Source organism: Ostrea edulis, chromosome 7 (assembly GCF_947568905.1).
Source record: "Ostrea edulis chromosome 7, xbOstEdul1.1, whole genome shotgun sequence".
NCBI lineage: Eukaryota > Metazoa > Mollusca > Bivalvia > Ostreida > Ostreidae > Ostrea > Ostrea edulis.
In genome coordinates, this window is record NC_079170.1 from 20250642 (window position 1) to 20275169 (window position 24528).

At 35.2% G+C, this 24528-nt stretch overlaps 2 protein-coding genes across 2 annotated transcripts in view; one reads left to right on the forward strand and one right to left on the reverse strand.

Annotated features, from left to right (window-relative positions):
• LOC125655511 (complement C1q-like protein 4) overlaps positions 1-24528 on the forward strand; it is a 215811-nt gene that overhangs the window by 56194 nt on the left and 135089 nt on the right. The window lies entirely within an intron of this gene.
• On the reverse strand, positions 21540-24470 carry LOC130047898 (complement C1q subcomponent subunit A-like). The gene is made up of 2 exons (XM_056143631.1): positions 24267-24470; positions 21540-22232 (listed from the first exon to the last, which is right to left on the reverse strand). Exons 1-2 carry the CDS (start codon positions 24445-24447, stop codon positions 21823-21825), a joined length of 591 nt encoding a protein of 196 aa, XP_055999606.1. The 5' UTR covers positions 24448-24470; the 3' UTR covers positions 21540-21822.

Sequence of the window (24528 nt, forward strand, 5' to 3'; positions counted from 1 at the left end):
TGAGTCAGCTCTTGGACATTTCTAGAACGAAGCACCAATAATGAGGCATTACATCACTATAGACGCTCAGATCTGTCTACAACTGATCGCACATCCTCGAGGCCTTTGCGGCAGCCGAGAAGTTGTGATTGATTTACAACCTGAACATATATTTGTGTAGGTGTTCAGTGTACAATAGTTATACTTAAAATATTTTTGACTAGGCACATGTTTATCATTTTATGAAGAACTTCAATGAAGGACACACAAACACATCCACCTCAGTACTCCTTCCTTGTCATAAGAGGTGACGAAATGGGGCAGTCCTTCTTCGTATGTCTACAGCTAGACCACAAAATCGGAGGCCTCGTGTCACAGTAGGTGTGGCACGATAAAGATCCCTCAGGCCAATGTTTACAATATAGCAGTTTTTTTTTTGGGTTTGTCATTCATATAGTGCATTAAGTTTTAAATGATTATTGCATTTGACAAGAAAGAAACAACATGCATTCATAATTTTGCCCTTAAATTGTCGCACTGAACACAAACTACTGTTATAAACATACTCGCATTACTGAGTTTCAAGTTTCGAAATTTTAGAGAACCCTTCATTTTGTCTTTTGTCAACTATTCGGCAAGACATATTACAATTGCATTCGTATATCAATTGTGATTTCCTGCGTCTGCGCAGGATTTCATCTAGCATCATGTAAATGTTGGCCAGTTTTATGTTGCATAGTTCTAAGAAAATTTATGATAAGGTTGAGTGAGTGAACAATTACATTCCATAATTCTCATCTTTTTAGCACTGTATCAAGTTTTCCAGTTGGGCTAGCTGTCTATAATGTTATACTGTTATTGTAGTTCATATTTCAAAGACTTATAGAACTAAATGAATATGTGATGGGTCTACCTGAAAAAGTCAAGAAAACAAAGTGATGTATTTAGATTAATTTCTGTTATTTATTTTATTCTTCTACTCAAAAGTAGTAAATGTTCCAGTGCAGCAGTCATTTCTCTGCAATCTTAAGAAGATATGGTTTTCTTGGTGATGTCTCTTTTGTAAGTTTTCGATGGACTTTGCTCACACTAGTTTGTAGCTTTGCAAGAGCAGTGTCATGCTGTCTTGTAAATGATGTATCATTCTTTAGGAGTCTTCTGTATTTTTCATAGTCTATAACCACTGGATCATTCGCAGACAGCAGTGACTTTGCCATGTCTACAGTTAATTCCGTATCTGATGATAAAGAAAATACTCCTTTAAATTGGGGGAAAGCTAGATACAGTAAACTAACTTTCGCGAGATTCGCAAGAACCTCATTATCGTGAATATATCTAGTTGTGACCCAGTCCTTGAACGTCTGTCACAGGACAAAAATAGGGTCGATCGCAAAAATTACTCGCCGCGAACCAGTTTACAGGTAAATCGCGAAATAAAAGTAGCCGCGAATAAAAGTTGGTTTACAGTAACTGAAGTGGTGGTCGTCACAACCACCATCAATTCGCGGCCAACAACTGAATTAAGTGACCACCGGCTGTTAGACAAATTGAAAGCGGTAAGTGATAACCCTAGGGGGGTCCTCTGTTTTGCCTTGATGTTCCTTACACCTTGTCTTTAAAGATTAATGCTGGAAAAGCAGTCATAAAACACCTTTATTATCTAAAAGATACGAAAAAATGTTAAAGATCAGGCGAACTAAACAATACTTCCGGGTATCCCAGAGCTCATCGTTACATGGCATCGAGTACCCCTTAGTACGTTCTAATTCAACCAATTGATACGTTGTCCTTGTCACCCCTCATGGGGTAGAAATAGGGGCTCCAATTCTGCTCTGACCCACGGGAGCCAGCGGGTGGTACCACTACAGTCTCAAACTGAAAACAGTAAATGATAGTCCCGAAGTTCCTCTACCTTGCCTTGATGTTCCTTCCGCCTTATCTTCAAAGATTAATGCTCTGAAAGCTGTCATAAAACCCCATTATTCTCAATGGGATACGAAAAATGTTAAACTTCAGGTAAGTTAAACAATAGTTCTAGGTATCACAGAGCTTTTGTTTACATGGCATCGAGTACCCCTTAGTACTCTTTATCTCAATCAATGGATACCTTGTTCTTGCCAACTTTCGTAGAGTATAAATAGGGGCTCCAAATCTGTCCCGACCCCCGGGAGCCGCTGGGTGGTACCACTACAGCCCAAAACTGAAAGCGGGAAATGATAGTCCTAGAGGTCCTGTGCCTTGCCTTGATGTTCCTTTCGCTTTGTCTTCAAAGATTAATGCTGGAAAAGCAGTCATAAAACCCCTTTGTTCTCTACGAGAAACGAAAAATGTCAAAGTTCAGATGAGCTAAACAATACTTCCGGATATCAAAGAGCTATTCTTTGTATGTCATCGAGTACCCCTTAGTAATCTCAACCTCAATCAATGGATACATTGTCCTTGTCACCCCTCCTAGAGGAGAAATGGGGACTCGAAATCTGTCCCCACCACCGAAAGCCACCGCATGGTAACTCTGCAACCCCAAACTAACAGCAGAAAAATATATCCCTAGGGGTCTTGTGCCTTGCCTTGGTGTTCCTTCCGCTTTGTCCTCAACCCCTTCATACAACCCGTTTATTCTCTAAGAGATTCGAAAAATGTCAAAGTTCAGGTGGACTACTTAATACTTCCGGGTATCCCAGAGCTCTTGTGACCCTTCATGGAGTAGAAATAGCGACTCGAAATCTGTTCCGACCTCTCCTACCCACCAGGTTGTACCACTACAGCCTCAAACTGAAAGTTGATAAATGATAGTCCCGAGGGTTCTCTACCATGTCGTGATGTTCTTTCCGCCTTGTCTTCAAAGATTAATGCTCTGAAAACAGTCATAAAACCCACATTTTCATTACGAGAAACGAAAAATGTTAAAGTTCAGGTGAGCTAAACAATACTTCCGGGTATCTCAGGTCTCTTCTTTACATGGCATTGAGTACTTCTTCTTACACTCACTCAATGGATACATTGTCCTTGTCACCCTTCGTAAAGTAGGAATAGAGATTACAAATCTGTCCCGACCCCGGTAATTCACCTGGTGGTACCACTACAGCCCAAAACTGAAAGCGGTAAATGATAGTACCGAGGGTCCTCTACCTTGCCTTGATGTTCCGTCCGCCTTGTCTTCAAAGATTAATGCTCTGAAAGCAGTCATAAAACCCCATTATTCTCAACGGGATACGAAAAATGTCAAAGTTCAGGTGAGGTAAACAATACTTCCAGGTATCCCAGAGCTATTCTTTACATGGCATCGAGTAGCCCATAGTACTCTCTACCTCAATCAATGGATACACTGACCTTGTGTCCCTTCATGGTGTAGAAATAGCGACTCGAAATCTGTCCCGACCTCCCCGAGCCACCAGGTTGTACCACTACAGCCCCACACTGAAAGTTGATAAATGATAGTCCCGAGGGTCCTCTACCATGTCGTGATGTCCTTTCCGCCTTGTCTTCAAAGATTAATGCCCTGAAAGCAGTCATACAACCCACTTTTTCATTACGAGAAACGAAAAATGTCAAAGTTCAGGTGAGCTAAACAATACTTCCGGGTATCCCAGAGCTATTCTTTATATGGCATCGAATAGCCCATAGTACTCTCTACCTCAATCAATGGATACAATGCCCTTGCCACCCCTCCTAGAGTAGAAAAGGGGACTCGAAATCTGTCACGACCCCTGGAAGCCACCGGGTGGTACCTCTATAGCCCCAAACTGACATCATAGACAGCCCAGAAACAGGCATGTAATGTATTTCTCAAACGGAATATCGTAACCATTAGTTCATATCGGATTCCGATTGAGAGTTGCAAAATATGTATGTCTGTTTACTTTCTGCTTTTCATTTTACGCTGCATGTGTTATTACTTTGATTCTATGTTTTGAGTTGAGTTTAATATAGCCCATTTGTGATATGTTTCCATGCATTAGTTTAGTTAAGCAAGCCAACTTGGGATGTATCGACTCTGTTTTTGTTGTTGTATAGTCTATTGTCCATCAATATGTGAAATTGTTCTATAAATATATAAATTAATATCAATCAATAGCAACTAAGAATATTTATTTTAGACAGTAAGAAATTTCTATTCAAAACCTTTTGTAGCCAGATTTCTTTAAAATGTTACTCTCACATGACACGGAAACTTTACAGTTTTAAAATCGAGAAAGCCTGCTAACAAACACGTTGATGGTACAGAGGTTTCAACAATCTCAATTCGCAAATTATATGGTTACTATATTGATCTAGTTTGTCAATAGAAACTATCATTAGCTCAAGTGCTACCTGACCCGTTTCTTGCTAATTGTTAGACTTTTCTTGGCACATTGTTTTGACTTCCGATTACCTCGCTTACCTGATCAAGATATAGGACTCTCGACGGGTATCAAGATATATATCTCTCGCAGGGTGTCACATGTCCACTGGGGATGCTTACTCCTACTATATACCCGATCCCACCTCTGGTATATCCAGATGTTCTTGTTTGCACAACTCGTTACATGTATATTGTATTCCTTATGGAAGTTATGATATTGATAGTGTTAGTTGTATTTACCTTTCTTTGATACAATGTCTACTTAAGATTGACAGAATGTTTCTGATTTAATTTAATTGCTGTTTCTCGTTACTTGGTATTTTGTAAAATGTTCGATGTCGGTCCTAAAGCTCACTGGAGCTAATGTTTTATTATTGTTATGACATGCTGACGTAATACAAAGCCTATCATATGTTATCTTATTTTGAGCAATGTTTCATTAAACATGTAACTATCGAATATAGCGAGTTAAGCACTCAGAGTCGTTTTTAAAAGTGTATGAATAGGGTGGGGGTGGGGACAAACACAGAAAAGGTTGTCCTAATATTTGTCTGAAAATTCTTAGTTAGAAAGAAAAGCAGTTGCCCAAATACCATTATCGTTTTAAAAGGGTGTATCGTTAAGTAAATTCAGTACATAAGTTCATTCTATCTGTTCAATCTTGCAATACCACTACGATTCACCGCCACCATATAAAAGTTACCAAGTAATAAATCGATCTATGGGCAGTAGAAAGAAGGTAATAACGTTATAAGTGTGTCCCATGTCAGGAAAAATGGGTAAAGGAAGGAGAAGCCATCCCTCGTTGCTACATGTAAATGTCTGAGGATTGATGACAATCAATATATCATTTCGCTGTGGTTGGTTGTCAGAATGGCTTGCAAAAATGTCAATGGATAAATATTCGTATAAGGTAGAGGAAATAATCAACACTGCAAATATTTTGATGTTGTCCTCTGCTACCAAATATCATAAAATTAACTTAAAAACTCGTGTTTTTGGTTCTAAGGTATTCGCTTGCAACGTTCTGAAAAATAATCTTTAGGCAGATATTAATGAATCGTCTTTAGCCAGATGTAATTGGTATATTGTGACGCATAATTTCTGTCGTAGTTGCAATGTATTTAGAATATATTCATGCGCTATAATTGTATCAGTATTCATATTGGTGGGTGGGTGTAAATGTAGTCCGGGACATATGTCCCGGGACATATGTCCCGCGATGTCCGATATTGATTTTTGCCGATTTATCGTTATACGTTAGTTTTTCTTCAATTATCTTACTGAATGTGTTTTAAGACGATCACCAAGAGTCTTCATTGTGAGTTTGGTGTATGGAAATTGCCTAATTATTTAATAAATGGCTTTTATTTTTTCTTCAGGGTGTAAAGGTAGTCCCGAAGATTTTACGAAGAAAACGCATTTCCGGTTTTTGTTTTTGCCTTGTTAATAATTGAAGTAAAACCTTTTCTGTGTTTTTTGTTGCTTTTGCTCTTGTTTAGATATTGTTTGATATCATGATAGAAAAATTTACGAAATATTCGGCATGTTATATGAATCTTCGTCCTTCTTTTTATGGGACATCGCTTCGGTGGTTGACTCGACACGAAGAGTGTAAAATTAAAATCGTAATAAGGTGACAGTTTCAACCCGTATTATGAATAGCTATACTAGTGATTTGAAGTGTAATACATCTAGTAAGGAAAATTAATTACAACTGATATTTAAAGTACCATAAATAATAAGATTCGGTATCAATATATTTTGTTATGTTATTCATACAGTCACTTATTTTTTAACTGTTATAACTGAATAGTGCTATAGATTATGCGGGGTTTCAATTTGTTATTTTAAATTTACAACCATGACATTCTGTGATATTTTATACCTGAATAGAAATACATGTAAATATATATAAACTGCCCTCTCTATGGAATATCTACAGTTAATGTAGATGTTGCATTTTGTAATGAACAGGGACGGATCGAGGAATTGTGGTTACGGGGAGGGCGGGGGGCACTTCATGAGGCAGGGGGTCTGGATTTTATAGGACTTGAATGCAATTTACCTGACATCTTTGACAATATGACATCATGCGACATCTGTGAAAAGTCGTACCACAATCGTTGCGCGAATTTTCAAGGCGATTATTCACAAAGCTTCTCTAAAAAGTATAAAGTATATATTTAATTTATAGAGGATTTCCTAACACCAACAACTGTCATCATAAGAGAGTTTTAAGCAGCTTCACCTTTATTTCGGAAGCTGTAGCCTAGTTCCATAAACTGGGTTGTTTTCATTGTTTCCCACTATTAAACGAATCTACGACCTTAACCATCTTGTGGATTATCTTTACACTCAAGACCGGTTACAGTGTTGCGGATGTTGTTCTTAGTGCTTATACATGTAGCATTAGCAGTAGACCTACTATAGTATTTATTTTTAGTGTGCATAATAGTGCTAAAGAAATTTTAAATTAAAACAGACAGAACATAAATAATATCATTCTAAAATACTAATTTTTTTTCCACCTTTAATGATCAAAATTTCCTTGCTTTTTCAAATTTTAAGGTGCTTTAAATTACAAAATTAACATCTCACTGGTTTGTTTATAAACACAAGAAAACTCTTTAATCACATTGCCGAAATTAAAAATCTATATATTTCATTTTGAAAATAAAGTATGAGAAAAAAGTAAATATATGATTCGGTGCAGATTTAGCAAAATATCAAATAAGTAGTATATATATTTCATTTTAAAAATAAAGTATCAGAAAAAAGTAAATATATGATTCGGTGCAGATTAGCAAAATATTAAATTAATAATAAATATATTTCATTTTAAAAATAAAGTATCAGAAAAAAGTAAATATATGATTCGGTGCAGATTTAGCAAAATATCAAATTAATAAAACTATGACTCTTTAGAGGGGTGGCCTCCACGTGGCAAGAGCTGGGCATACTTTACATGTTTAATTAACTGAATTACGGCTAACAACCCCAATATAAATTTTATTGATCTTTCCACGATATTGTATATGAATTACAAATTACATTTAATTTAAACGTCTAACATTGCTTATGGATAGTAATAATAATAATAATAAATTAGTCTTTAGATGAATTCGGATTTAATGTTTTCATATCAGTCCGATTTTCTCATTAGTATCTCATTTAACTGCGATGTCCCGAGAAAAAGGATATAAAAACCCGTTTAATGTATTGATTAGTGAGATTATTTCAAATAACCAGATAAAATAGTCTATTATGATTATCAATAGGACACAATACTTAAAGACTATAAGTGCTTTGTACTTAAACGAGGCAAAAACAAAAACCGGAAATGCGTTTTCTTCGTAAAATCTTCGGGACTACCTTTACACCCTGAAGAAAAAATAAAAGCCATTTATTAAATAATTAGGCAATTTCCATACACCAAATTCACAATGTAGACTCTTGGTGATCGTCTTAAAACACATTCAGTAAGATAATTGAAGAAAAACTAACGTATAACGATAAATCGGCAAACATCAATATCGGACATCGCGGGACATATGTCCCGGGACATATGTCCCGGACTACATTTACACCCACCCATATTGGTGCACATAACGAATTGAATACACACTAGTTTTTCAAGTATGTGAACATGGGATGTGAACGTTTTGTATTGTACAGGTAGTAATTAATTCTAATTTTAGTTCAACTCTACGTGTCTGAGTTCAAAATACTGCGGACCAATTAATGTATTTTACTAAATACTAATAAAGTAGTCATGTATTAAAAACCCTTGCATTGGATAAAGCTAGACACCCCTACAAAATTCCCACTCTAACCTTTATACATTTACGGTTAGATAGGACAGTCTTGGGGAGTTCATATCGATTCACTCAATGTGACAATATTTTTTTTTCCACTTATTAAACTGGATACCTGATGGAGATTTATATTTAAATCATCTACTTGTTAGATTCATGTAATTTTACTGGCAGTCGTATTGATGTTTTTAAAACCATCGTTTTCCGTAAACATTTTAATTTTGTTTCGTTTTGTGTTTTATGTATGCCTATTATCTTGTGTGAATTTTTATAAATGTTTGTTCGTATTTTCTACATAGTTCGTTACTTCTATTTGTTTAAACACTAAATTGACAGAGACCGATTCAGTTTTGTCTTTTTTAAAGCAAAGGAAAAATAAAACTTCTTTTTGGAAGAGCTCTAAAATTTTATAGCTCCGATATACAGTACTAATCAGTCACATCGTTGCTAAGCGGGCTGTAAACACACCGCTATTTGCATTTTCACCCCCGATGCTTTAAGGTGAAACTCTCCAATGATTTGTGCAATAGAATTGATTAGAAAGTCCAGCGGCGTTTGAACGTAATTAAGCTCTACATATCAAGTTGATAGTGTTAGTTAACTACATATCTAAAAAGATATTGACGAAATCAAGGATATTTGAGTCGCCCCCCATTTGGAAATGTCCATGGGCTAAAATGTCAATCTTTAAAAAATAATTCCAATGCCTTACTTTCTGAAATATTTTTCATAAAATAGTAAGCATCAATATCCTATCACAATTCCAGATGAATCTCGGTTTGCTTACATCAACATAAGTGGCAAGAATATGATGAAGATTTACGTAAAATAACGAACACGTGATAATTTTCTGAACAACAGTTTTTATTTATTACAGAATATTTTTTTGAACAACAGATTCTATCTATTTTGGAACATAAACTGTACGTCTTATTGATTCTGTTTTTAGTTGGAATTTAAAAAAAAACGGCTTTGTTTACAAACACAGTTTTTAAACTTCATTTTACACCGGGAATTCAAACTTGGGTTTAGTTTTACGATGTTTTGCCGTTTTAACGATTTTACCGATCGTGTATACATACTAAACCGCATTCGACGACACTTAGTTTATTACCATATTTAGGGGACCGGTATACTAGAAGTGTTCCAATACTATTAAGGTTGACATAAGTCGGTGTGTATGGACAATAGACAATGCTTTGGGGGCATCAGATACGCCTCTCACGATAAAGGCATTTCACTAGAGAAGACACATTTATATGCTCAGCGGGTGAATAATGGGGAAATATGATATTCTGCACTGCGTTCATTTGTGTGACCTCAATCTGTTCTAAGTATCTACATGTAAATGACTGTTGTTGTGACATATTGCTCAAAATAAAGTATAAATTTGACTAGATAGATAGATTTACACAACTGATGTCACATTAAGGTGAGGATGAAGATCGTGCTTGTTTCACTAATCATATAATCTTTTTTGTTTCTTTATTTCTTTGATATTGTTGAAGGAGACAAACAGATTGATGCCAGACTGAAGGCCTTAAAGTCTTTGATTTACAACAACGCCGAAGCCACAGTCAAACTGGATTCTAAAGCACTGAAACAACTCATCCAGTTATCTACAACGGGTAAGGTATTCTTTAATATGATTATTCATTCCTTCTCAAAAAAGATTAAACATATCACAAAGGGACTTACACCTTTATGGGGAATACTCAAACCTGGGCAGGTTGAAAACTATAAACATCGATAGGGATCAATCTTATTTGAAAGCCAACTCTGTGTGTTAAGAAGCGAGGTGAAAATAAATCACTTATCAATATGGTCTGGATACCGTTTTCCTCTCTGCTCACTTGCCATTTAGACTCGAAAATTCAACGAGATTATCCGTATTCCGCAATGAATGTGTCCTAGGTATTGTGACTCTTGGTCTGAATGGACATCTACTAAAGACCAGAAACAATTCCCATGAGCCAGTGCCAGATTGCTTGACCGTTAATCTCACAATAATTGTCTTACGTCTTCGCATCATTGGTGCAAGGGAATAATAAAGTTTGATAAGGTTTTGACCTTTTCACATTAGAGACAAATGGTAACTCTTACTTTTTGTCATCACATTTTTAGAAACGACATAAATGAAAAACAATATTAGCTATATTTGTTTTATATATGTTCCTATTTACGTAATACTTTTACTTGATGTTAACCGTTTGGCCCAAAACGTAACAGAGGTCACGCCACTTCCATACAATTAGAGGTCAATGTGTAACAGTTCTGGAGATAAAAGAAAATCAGTTAAATGTAAGTTACATTGAAGTTCCAAAGCAATTCTCTTTTTTCCTTTTTATATAGCTTTAGTTTGACCTTTTAACCCCCAAAACACCAGAGCTGATTTTGTTCCATGTGCCTACATATTTAATATTCAAATTAGTTAAAGTCCAAGAAGCAATCATATAATAACATGTGGCATTTTTCCCTATCATAGCTCTAAAACTTCATTGTTATTTCGGATTTCAAACATTTTGGTTGAGCATCACTGAAGAGACATTATTTGTCAAAATGCGCACCTGGTGCATCAAACTTGGTACCGTATAAGTTTTACCTTCAAACACTTTTTAATTTGACGGATTTCTATACATATTTCGGATGTCTATTGTGGAGGAAAGAAATATAGTGAAATACAAAAGGTCAGATCTGTAGCGCCATATCAGCTCTGAGTCGTGAATTATTTTAGATTTCTCTCTTGTTCACTATTTTCCTGACAACTACGGAAGCTTATATCGTGTTTTAAGTTGTGGTCGTGTCCTAGCATTAGTAGATATAGTGTATGTGTGTTGCAAATTCGAAAATATATCAACATTTCTCTACTGATAGTTAAAATCAATAGATAGAGTTGCTCAATGCTTATATCACTAAAATATTCCAATTTGTGATTGTGTTTAATGCCATACAATTCACAAATAAGGCCACACTGACCTAAATTTAGATCACCCCTTCCCCCCGATTCATCAGCAGACTACGTTTGATGGTTAAACGCCTCACTGTGCTCAGGATATAATTAAAAGCGAACAGACAGATAGACAGACAAACGGACGGACATGAAGGCCCATGCCAGAATAAGGTCAATTTAAGGACGGTGTAAAGAGCAGAAAGTCATTATGTTGAATGCTATAAATACAATAACCTTTTCAAAGTTCTTCAAAAAATAAATGCGAGCTATGTTTGTCTTTCAGGAACTTTCCCAAACGGCAAACAACGATTTAGTGTTTCTGTTTATCCTAAATCAAAACACCTGGAACTTGGGAATTGTCAGACGGCGATATATGACGGGATCCTGACGAACGATGGAAATGGATATGACGTCAGAACAGGAGTGGTCACCTGTTCTGTAGCGGGTACCTACATGTTTGCTGTCGATTGTATCTCTCCTAACCCAATATGGATACCTATTGTACTGAACAAGAAAGTGGTAGGATCTGTTCATATATCAACTGTTAACGAAGGAGCATCTTGGCAGCAGTTGAGTAGAACCGTCATTTTAAAGGCAAGGAAAGGTGACCACTTTAAAGTAATTAATGGTGCGAAGAGCAGCTTCATCTACCGGGGTCGCTACTCTGGTTTTTCTGGAACTTTACTTTACTGAAGAATTGACACATTTAAGAAATTGTAAATTACAAGTCATGAAATTTGTGTAATAAAGGATAAAAGGTATTGGCTGTATCCTGAGTTAGTTCATTACATCAATATTGTTAGGTTTGTTTCTAATAAAAACGAAAATATCGTGATTATTGTCGTTTATAACTGATCTGTAAACATTAAACGATAAGAAAATGCTTAGAAATACATATACATTGTACCTATCATTCTAACGAATAATCATGCCTCCAAGAAAAAAATGTTGAAAAAGTAATGACGTGTTAGATATGTTCAATTTGGTTATAAACATTTCGTTAATGTTGGTAATCATCTTGTAGACGTGGCGTCGGTGGACTAGTTGTTAGGCTGTGAGACTCTCGACCGAAAGGTCGTTGGTTCGAATCCTGGCCGCGGCAGGGCCGATGTTGTGTCCTTGGAAAAGACACTTTACACGAATTAGTTACGCAAACGCATCAGGATATTTATACAGATGCCTTCCTTAACGAATAGTGTCCAAAGAAACCTTTTACACTTCTTACTCTCAACAGTATTGGCCAGTAAAACTCGTGCGTACGAACACTTCAATAAGCAACATGTGTTCACTAACAATGAAAAGTCCATGCATCTGAGTCGGGTACTATCCAATATTGTTCAAAAACATCATTTTTATCGGTTTTTCTTATATAGATTTTATGAATATGAACAATAGATATAGAAACATTATGCTAAATTTTATAATGCATAAATTCTTTTCTCCGCTAATATATATTCAAAAGTTTAAAACATCCAACCGTTTACTTTGGTCATCTGCACCATGCGCTTTAATATCGTGGACCGACTAAACTCAGCTAAGGGCAATTCTTTGAACACTTCTGTCAATTTTTAGTTCTGATCGTAATTGATATTATTGGTAATGATCTATTTTCAATTGAAAAGAAAATGGTCGCATCGTCAATTACATGAACTTAGTCACATGGACTTCGTGGTCATTGGTGATAGGGTCTTCCAACAATCTGTTGGAATTCCCATGGCTACGAATTGTGTTTTTTCGTTGTCTGACCTGTTTTTATATTCATAAGAAGCAGGATATATTTTAAAAACTTCTATGTCACAAGAAAAAAGATCTTGCTGTGGCCTTCAATTCGACATTTAGATATATCGACGACGTTTTGTCTACTAACAATAATAACTTTCATTAAGATATCCTTTCAATATATCCCCGTGAGCTCAAAATAAAAGACACCACAGAGTCGCTTAATGCTGCTTCATATTTACATAGTTTATTGAGATTAGACATGAACGGCAAACTGACAACTCAACAGTTTGACTTACAGGATAATTTGAGCTTTTCAATAGTCAATTTCCCATATTTATGTAGCAATATTCCATTATCACCTGCACATGGTGTTTTTATCTCTCAATTGATTCGATACACAAGAGCTTGTTCTACGTATGGTTAGTGTTTAAATCGAGGCAAGCTATTGACAAACAAGTTGATGGTACAGGGGTTTCAAGAGTCTTGATTAAAGCATTTCACAAATTCTAAGGTCAGTATTACGATCTAGTTTGCCACTACAACCTATCATTGGGTTAAATGCTGTCTGACATGTTTCATACCGATTATTAGACCGTTCTTGGCACACTGATTTTGACTAATACGGATAACTCCGTTTACCTGACAAGTATGTATGATTCACGGCGTGTGAGGCCGGTCGACAGGGGATGCTTACTCCTCCTAGGCACCTGATCCCACGTCTGGTGTGACTAATGCATGGATGCATAAAGAAAATTTCTATATCAAATTGTTTTCAGAAATATCAAGCGACCTCATAAAAAGGGGTCCTCATTATAACAACTACACCTGCTATTTTGGTATTTATTTTTCTTTCTTTTACTTTTGTGGTATTTTGTACATTTGGAACCACTGATAAGTTTTATAACTACATGTAGTATTACATTATACATTGATAAACGTACTCTGTTGATGGTCAGATCTAGGATCTTTTTTTGCCAATGCGGTGGTTGGGTATAGACTGGGAAAATACTTCTAAATGTACAATTTAGTACTTGTATATGTACACTTTAGCACATGTGTATGAAGAGCTCGATAGAACTGCTCAACCAGAACAACGATTATTATGACCAATGATAAGTGAAATTTTGTTTCAGCACTACCGGGATTTTGATCAGAAATTCCTTCCATTACCGACATCTACTTTTCATATTTCAATGACAATGACACACATTTGAGATTTCTATTCTTAGGAGAAAATTTCAATAAAAATAATTTTCAAATTACAAATACTTCAAATTTTTTGTTAGATTTAATTTTTTTAATGAAGATATTAATACTACGGTTCTTATTGAATAATAAGAACGTGGTTTCAAAATACAATCTGTCTTTTTATACACTTTTTTCCCAAAACAAACAGAGTGCTGAAGACGTGATAGTCTTATCAGCATACCAAGTGATACCAAGTGATATTTTCCCAATGTCCAATTTACGGACGCTATTTTCTTTTCGACCACATGTGACTAAGGCGGCCACAATGCTTACATTATGCAATTGGGACCAACTTAAGATGTCCAAACGAAAATCAATCAAAAAGGAACCTACTCGTAAACATTCGATTTATTTCTTTTCAGATATTTTGTTTAACTGAGATAATATATAACACAATCATGGCTATTTTGACGATAATTTAATTTGGAAACAATTTTGTTTAGTTAATACGTATGTATATTAAGTGGTTTTAGTTTGATATCTTTAACACCAATGATCAGTAAGATCTCTCTGCCTCTCTAAATATTGAACAATTCGCTGATTTATACATACACTGTCTACAAGATTTTCTTTGTGACTGATCCACACCCATCCAGACGCTCATCAATGAAGTTTTCCAATTTGGATGATGTCTCATGTTTTACCACACATTTTTAGTGGCATTATAAGGCAGAAGAGGAGGTTGACCATTAAATGACGCTCATTTGTTTCTGTAAACCAGTTCCGGATGTCTGTTGTTATGTACATTCCCTGTTGCAGAACGTATGACAGATCGTATATTGGAATACAACACCTCCACATTCGCATGATATTTCATGACGGTATAGTTCCATTCACAGAAATAAACTACTGTATGACTAATAAAGAAAAATGAACTCTGGTATATCCATGTTTGCCAAGCTCTCTATTTTGTACTCACTATAGGTGTTATGAGACTGATCACTTTTCATTATCTTCGCTTTTGACTATATGAACTCTTCAATATCAGAAAATAAACAATTACGTCACAAGAGTCATCATTTGATCAGAACATTTGGTGAATGTTTACATACTTAGAAGGTAGGCAGTGTAGCGTTAGTAGTGATAGACAGGCATAACAGTCAAATCGCTTATCTGAAGCGAACAGCAGTGTCATCAAAGTACTCACGAATTGCTAGAACCGGTTAAAATTGAATGTGAATTCATACACGTGATTTAATGAAGGATTGTTCTAAGATTCGGCCGATATTACAATTGTACATATATAGGAATCAGAATAAAGACTCTCAAAGCATGGTGGAAAATTGAAAGTTACCGCTCTTAGGACGTGTGTTTAAGAGACAACAAGAACCCTTAAGATGTGTCATGATATATGTATATAAAGACTCCAAAAATTAGCTACTGGCTTCATTTTTGAATGGTGACATCAAGTAAATGGGACATGTCTTAAAAGAATCGTTGTTTTACATACAGTAATGGGTTATAAGTACGTCACAGATCCTTTGGTTTATAAATCATAAAATCAGATGACTGTTCAATTTCGACCCCGAAAATACAGAGGACGACCGTCGGAAAGGATAATACGTTGAACAATCTCCGAGAAACCGCCCATGAATGCACATTTGACCTTAAAGGAACCCAGTGGTGAAAAAGTCATGGATAAATATCAACAACTAATGACATTAGGGAGGAATTGGTCAAACCGAAATCTAAATAAAACAGCTTGGAGAAGCATGAAGAGAAAATACTAAGAAAATTACCAGTTTTGATGACTCCCAGCAAGATTTACAATATTTGGCTTTCTCCAAATTAAATAGCTATTGATAAAGGTAGATCGTTCAGCTCTCTTGTTTACATGGACATGGACATAACGTTTAAGCTGACATGAATTCTTGGATACATATATATTTTGCATATGATTTCCTTCATTAGCAATAGAAATTTGCAGCTGAAGCAACTAGACATTTGAACTGCTTGTATTAAGGCAAAATTCTGGCTCTTATTAAAGTGGATAATTCGCGAAATATTAAATACACTAACGCACACCCTCTTTGAAAAATTGATGATTTGTAAAATGAAATAACCCAAGGCTTTTCTCCCCTATTGTCAAAAAGGTTTATTTTTGAATATTATATGTAATGTATAAATCGATATATATATATATATATATATATATATATATATATATATATATATATATATATATATATATCATCTTCCGGAATATTATGTGGTCACTTCGCAATAGAAGGTCCACAGAAAGTAGAAATTTTGAACAGTTTGGGTCATCCTCCTGATTATTTTACAATGAACGATTTCAAACATTTTTGATTAACTATTTTGAGTGCCTTGTACACACAGTAATATGAATCAGCAGTTGTGGAAAGCAAAATGATGTCCAGATTATTGGCAGTTAATCAAATGCTATACTTTTGATTTAGCTGACATCGTTCAAGTTCTAAGTACGCTAACAATTCCGGATTTATGTTTTCATATTGGTAGATTCTGATTGCTTGTAATTGATATTGAATAATTAATGAACAGCAAGAAATGACCCTAATGCACATGTGCATATATCAAGGTGGAACAGTCAGAATTCAGTTGAGAAGTGACAGACAGTGAAGGATTACTGAGAACAGGAAAACTCAGTTGCCATTTCGTTCATTAGATGGGCTACGCTGATCATGGATTCTGCCTTTTCGATTTCCCTTTGCTAATTACATTTTACCTCTTTCTGAATTACCGTGTCATCTGTAATTAGAGTAATTCTTCTATGTTTAAGTCACAATTACGGTAGGTTTATATCTTTAGGTGGACATTTTTGCTTTCAGTACAAGCCTCATAGCTACACATCTACACACATGCAGATAATGAATTGCTAAATAGATAACATTACTTATACAGCAAAGTCCAGGTGACCTATTGCGATTTGTAGATGTCCATCGTAGGTATGGGGTGGGGTCGAAACTTTTACAAATAACGAAATTGTAAATCCTTTTCTTTATTAAGAGATATCGATCAGATAAACACTATGTAAAGATATAATGACCAAGAATGCTTCTATACCAAAGTTGTGAAATTTATGGAACCTGGATCGGGAAGTTTTCTTCTTCTTTTGTTGATTTTAGGATTTAAGTCAAAATGGAGATATTTAGCCATGTACCGGCTTTGAAGTTAAATCATTGCCCTTGGCGATCATATTACTCTTTTATGCAAGGTGAAGATAACGAACAGTGATCAATCTCATAACTCCTTTAAGGAATACTAAATAAAAAGTCTGACAAACACGAACCCCTGGATATACCAGATGTGAGATCAGGTGCTTTGGAGGAGGAAGCATCCCCTGTAGACCGGTCACTTCCGCCATGAGCACTAAATCTTAGTCAAAATCAGTATGTCAAAAATAGCCTAGCAATCGACATGAAACACGTCAGACAGCATTTAAACTAGAGATAGGTTGTAAAATGTTAAATGGAAATACAACTTATTTACCTTATACATGTATCTACTACTCCTAATATTTTTATTTTGTAAGTCATATATTTAAAATGCTGTTCATAAGGAACGAGTGTATCTGCTCTTCTAGAATAATATCAGTCATTCACCGAAATTGATTTCATTTACGAATCCACTGCATATATAAATGTATTAAGCAATAAGTTACAAACATCACTTTTATATACCTCTGCACTGTCATACACATTTAGATATATTCATACAGGATCGTTGGAAGGAATATGATTTACTTGTTTTTCAGTTTACAGTGAAGTTTTCACTAAATGTTTATGTGGGGTTGGGTTGTCATTATGCTTTATGATCATACAAGCAGTCTGCTAGAATTGCTCAAGGGACAGCTAAATCAAACAAGGTGTTAATCATTCCTAGAAATGAAAATAAATGTTCCTTTATTTTTCACATTAAGATTTTCAATAGCAAAGAGAAAACACATCTTGAAATGTTCATGCACTGCATTCTCCCTGTATGACTGGTGTTTCGTGAAGTGTCAGTGAATAGTCACGGAAGCATAATTTCCACCATCTTCATAATATCAGATATAGTACATGCATTTTACCACAAAGTGTTTATGTGAAGACGATGATTTCACGAGATAAACTGTATCATTAACGTGTTACCTATTATGCTCTGCAGTAGAGCGTGAATCCCCGATATAGTGGTAGCGGATTGCAGTCTAGGTAGACGGTTATCATTGTTAATATAAAGTATATACTTAAGTAGAAGTAAACAAGACGCTTCCGAAAGACCTACTTGTACCCTTCCCGAAGATTGAACCTCCGGCTAAGGGTAGGAAATTTCTAAATTCTTGATACACAGCTACATGCGTTTCAAAAAATGTATCCAACTATTTCTTCATAATACATAGAAATAATTAAAAAGATGTCATATTGAAATATAGAATCTATTTTGTATTGCTTGTAGGAGTTATGAGATTGATCACTGTTCGTTATCTTCACCTTGCATAAAAGAGTAATATGATCGCCAAGGGCAATGATTTAACTTCAAAGCCGGTACATGGCTAAATATCTCCATTTTGACTTAAATCCTAAAATCAACAAAAGAAGAAGAAAACTTCCCGATCCAGGTTCCATAAATTTCACAACTTTGGTATAGAAGCATTCTTGGTCATTATATCTTTACATAGTGTTTATCTGATCGATATCTCTTAATAAAGAAAAGGATTTACAATTTCGTTATTTGTAAAAGTTTCGACCCCACCCCATACCTACGATGGACATCTACAAATCGCAATAGGTCACCTGGACTTTGCTGTATAAGTAATGTTATCTATTTAGCAATTCATTATCTGCATGTGTGTAGATGTGTAGCTATGAGGCTTGTACTGAAAGCAAAAATGTCCACCTAAAGATATAAACCTACCGTAATTGTGACTTAAACATAGAAGAATTACTCTAATTACAGATGACACGGTAATTCAGAAAGAGGTAAAATGTAATTAGCAAAGGGAAATCGAAAAGGCAGAATCCATGATCAGCGTAGCCCATCTAATGAACGAAATGGCAACTGAGTTTTCCTGTTCTCAGTAATCCTTCACTGTCTGTCACTTCTCAACTGAATTCTGACTGTTCCACCTTGATATATGCACATGTGCATTAGGGTCATTTCTTGCTGTTCATTAATTATTCAATATCAATTACAAGCAATCAGAATCTACCAATATGAAAACATAAATCCGGAATTGTTAGCGTACTTAGAACTTGAACGATGTCAGCTAAATCAAAAGTATAGCATTTGATTAACTGCCAATAATCTGGACATCATTTTGCTTTCCACAACTGCTGATTCATATTACTGTGTGTACAAGGCACTCAAAATAGTTAATCAAAAATGTTTGAAATCGTTCATTGTAAAATAATCAGGAGGATGACCCAAACTGTTCAAAATTTCTACTTTCTGTGGACCTTCTATTGCGAAGTGACCACATAATATTCCGGAAGATGATATATATATATATATATATATATATATATATATATATATATCGATTTATACATTACATATAATATTCAAAAATAAACCTTTTTGACAATAGGGGAGAAAAGCCTTGGGTTATTTCATTTTACAAATCATCAATTTTTCAAAGAGGGTGTGCGTTAGTGTATTTAATATTTCGCGAATTATCCACTTTAATAAGAGCCAGAATTTTGCCTTAATACAAGCAGTTCAAATGTCTAGTTGCTTCAGCTGCAAATTTCTATTGCTAATGAAGGAAATCATATGCAAAATATATATGTATCCAAGAATTCATGTCAGCTTAAACGTTATGTCCATGTCCATGTAAACAAGAGAGCTGAACGATCTACCTTTATCAATAGCTATTTAATTTGGAGAAAGCCAAATATTGTAAATCTTGCTGGGAGTCATCAAAACTGGTAATTTTCTTAGTATTTTCGTTTCATGCTTCTCCAAGCTGTTTTATTTAGATTTCGGTTTGACCAATTCCTCCCTAATGTCATTAGTTGTTGATATTTATCCATGACTTTTTCACCACTGGGTTCCTTTAAGGTCAAATGTGCATTCATGGACGGTTTCTCGGAGATTGTTCAACGTATTATCCTTTCCGACGGTCGTCCTCTGTATTTTCGGGGTCGAAATTGAACAGTCATCTGATTTTATGATTTATAAACCAAAGGATCTGTGACGTACTTATAACCCATTACTGTATGTAAAACAACGATTCTTTTAAGACATGTCCCATTTACTTGATGTCACCATTCAAAAATGAAGCCAGTAGCTAATTTTTGGAGTCTTTATATACATATATCATGACACATCTTAAGGGTTCTTGTTGTCTCTTAAACACACGTCCTAAGAGCGTAACTTTCAATTTTCCACCATGCTTTGAGAGTCTTTATTCTGATTCCTATATATGTACAATTGTAATATCGGCCGAATCTTAGAACAATCCTTGATTAAATCACGTGTATAAATTCACATTCAATTTTAACCGGTTCTAGCATTTCATTGATGCAGATAATCTGTAAGATTCGTATTTGGCCCTGATCTCTTAAGATGTAAAATGTATTAATCTCATCGATACACTTCCACGGAATTACCTATATCAATTTGACATCTAGATAAATCTACGACATTTTGCCTATTAACAATATTCACTTTGATTCATATGACGATTCAGTATATAACGTAGTGAACTCGAAAGAAAAGACACCACGGAATCTTCCTCATGGAAAGTGAAGATAACGAACAGTGGCCAATCTGTTTCACATTTGTTTTTTTTACTGTTGATGGCAAACTAATAACTCACCTTTATGGTAAATGTGTAGATATCTGCTTAATTACATTCAGCTTCCAATATTCCGTAAAACAACTCTCGAGCTTATTGTTCCGTTCCCGTTCAATTACATACAATCAATCCCATATTTATGTAGCAATTCTTCAATATCACCTGTATATTGGTTTTTATTTCTTTCAGCTGATCCAATATGTGTGAGTTTGGTTTGTTTTTTCATAATTTTATGAAACCGAGACAAACGTCTGTTAAAATGGATGCTACAGAGTTTCAAAGATATCGTTTAAAAAGTTTGTTTCCCCAAGTGCCGTGGTCGTTATACAGTATATATCGCGACATTCCATGCTATCTGACGTGTTTCATACCGTATAAGTTTTACATACCAACTTTAGGGCCGTTCTATATATATTGATTTGCCTTCCGATTACTCCGTTTATTTGATCAAGATATAGGGCTCAACAGGGGATGCTTACTCCTCCAAGGCACAATATCGCACCTCTGGTGTTGGATGGGTTTCATTGTCATGCTCTTAATTTTGTGTTACTTTAGAAGATTGGTCTGTCAGAATGAGTTAGTATGCTATCAAACATTTCGTCATTGGGCCAATAAAATTCAGCTTTCACAAACATAGCATGTTTACAAGATAATAACGAAAATTATCTTCACGAAAATGAATTGTTCTGCAGAACATCTTTAATACGTCATTGCTTTTTGAACATTTCCAACATTTTTCCTTGGATACGTGCTTATTCATTAGTGCGATACGTCAATATACATATACGTTTCAGCATTTTCTTATCGTTTAATGCATTCAGATCAGTTATAATCGACAATAATCACGATATTGACGTTTTCAAACCAGCCTCATTAATAACAAAGGCAATACTATTGATGCAATAGTGGTCTTACTACCTAAGTATACAATTGATATATTTCATCCTTTATACACTTGTGATATACAATTTTGTAAATGCATTTATCAATTTCGTCAGTACAGTCAGTCCAGTAACGTTCCAGAGAAACCAGAGTAGTGACTTCTGTGCATGAAGCCGTTGTTTTCACCATTAACTATTTTAACGTGGTCACCTTTTCTTGCCTTTAAAATCACAGTTCTACTCAACTGCTGCCAGGATATACCATAGTTAGCAGATGCTATATGAACAGATCCTACGGCATTATTGTTCATTACAATACGTATTGTTGTTGGCTTAGGAGACAGACAATCGAGAACAAACATGTAGGTACCCGCTACAGGACACGTGAAGATTCCTGTTCTGTCGTCGTATCCGTTTCCATCGTTCGTCAGGATTCCGTCATATATCACCGTCTGGCCTTTTCCAAGTTTCAGGTCTTTCGATTTAGGATAAACGGAAAAACTCACTCGTTGTTTGCGGTTTGGAAATGTACCTGACAGAAAAGCGTAACTTGCATTTACTGCTTGAAGAAAACTGATAACATTGCAGTATACATAACATTCAATATAATGGCTCTGAGCTTTTTATGCCCGTCGTTTGTGATATGGACTTTCTCGCACGTCCCTCTGTGTACCAGTTCGTCTGTTAGCTGTTTGAACACAGCGAGGAACAAAACTATCAAAGCTGGTTATTTGTTGAATCGTGGGTATGGGGGCCGTGATCTAAAAGTTGGTCAGTGTAGCCTCCTTTTAGAATATCATGCCATTAGCCACTTTTACAAATTATGGTTATATAAGCATCAAACAACTATATGTATTTACTTTTAAATATCAGCAGAGAAATTTTGATCTCTGTTTAGATATGCAACACAAATATCTATTGGTATTTACAAACCGTTACAAAGGCACGATCACAACTTTAAATATGATATAAGATTGTATCAAGCTATGTAGTTGTTAAATAATATAGTGAATCAAGAGATAAACCCATGGCAACCCATTACACAGAGCCGATATAGCACTACCAATCTGAGTATTTGTATTTCATTATATTTCTTTCCTCCGCAATCGACGTTTTGGGAAATGTATATAACTCCGTCCAATCAAAAAGCGTTTGAAGTGTCATAGGTAATCATATTATTACTTCTTGGAGATTAATTAATTTGAATTACGCAGATGAGATGCATGGGGGTTAAAAGATTAAACTAAGATTATATCAAAACGACATTGACAATGATCAAAGAAAATAGTTCTGGGACTTCATTTAAACTTAAAATTAGCTGATTTTGTTTTTAATTCTCAAAATGTTACTTCACACATACGCGACCATTCCTCACGATAAATTTTTATCTTTAATTAACGATATAGTTTTTGACACCATAAATTTGACAACAAAAATGGAAAACAGAAATCTTCCTATCTAGTGATCAGTCACCCAAAAAATTACTTTTTAAAACACCACTCTGATTCCACGCACAAGTACTCTGAAGTTGAAATAAGAATATTCTAGATTTCCTCATTGACAATATTTTTGTGATCTTTGGTGATCAGGTCTTCCAACAGTCTGTTCATTTTTTTGTTTCGTTTCATTAATATGCACATCATGTACTCAAACATCAAACAAATTACCATGTCTTGTTAAACACCATTCTGGTTCTACTCACAATTTGATATTACAAAAGATGATGGGGTTCATCATTGACAATATTTACTTAGTCTTTGGTGATGTCTTCCAACAGTCTATTGGAATACCAATGGGTACAAAATGTGGTCCATCATTAGCTGACCTGTTTTTTGCATTCTTCTGAGACAGAATTTATTATAAAGCTTCTGTATAGGAAGAAAAATCCCTTCTTGTGGCATTCAGCTTGATATTTAGATTTATCTATTAACAATACTCATTTTGATTATATGTCAATTCGATATATTCCAGTGAACTCGAAATAAAAGACACTATATTCCTCCTTTCAGATATCGTATTTAACAGAGAAGTCAACGGCAAACTGACAAACGATTGACAATGAAGAAATTGAAGTCACCTCCCCCATATTTGTGAAGCAGTATTTCATTACCACGTGCATATGGTATTTATATATATCAACTGATTCGATGCACGAGAGCATAATCTACGTATAATCAATTATCAAATTGAAGCAAACTACTGACAAATAGGGTGATGCTCCGGGGTACAAATCTTGCTTAAAGTCAGCATTTTGCAAATTCTATGTTCGTTATAATCTAATTTCTGAATGCATGTACAAGCTATAACTGGGTCGAACGCTGTTTGACGTATTTCAAAATAATTATTAGACCGTTCTGTACATACTGATTTGGACTATATATCATTTCGTTTACCTAATCAGGATATCAATGTATAGAGCTCACTTCGAATGTTACAGTTCAACAGGGGATGATTACTCCTCCTAAATACCTGATTCCACCCCAGGATTTATGAGATTGATCACTGTTCGCTATGTTCACTTGTTCATTGAGAAGGGATCAATGAATGATAATGAAAATAACCTTACCCGTTGTCGATAACTGGATGAGTTGTTTCAGTGCTGTAGAATCCAATTTGACTGTGGTCTCCGCGTTGTTGTAAATCAAATTCTTTAAGGTCTTCAGTCTGGTATCACCCTGTTGGTCTCCTTCAACAAAACCAAAACAATTTAGAAGCAAAAAAGATGATAGGATTAGTGAAACAAGCATGGTGATAGTGTGTCGACGACTGTGTAAAAACACACGGGTGATAAAAGAGGTTAAAGTTTGGTTGAATTTATACCTGATTTT

Bases quoted from the DNA above. Each gene is read 5' to 3' on its own strand.
- LOC130047898 (XM_056143631.1), bottom strand. From the start codon at position 24,447: ATGCTTGTTTCACTAATCCTATCATCTTTTTTGCTTCTAAATTGTTTT. The intron at 22,233-24,266 runs GTAAGGTTATTT...CTTTTCTGTCAG, and splicing joins CATCCAGTTATCGACAACGG to GTACATTTCCAAACCGCAAA.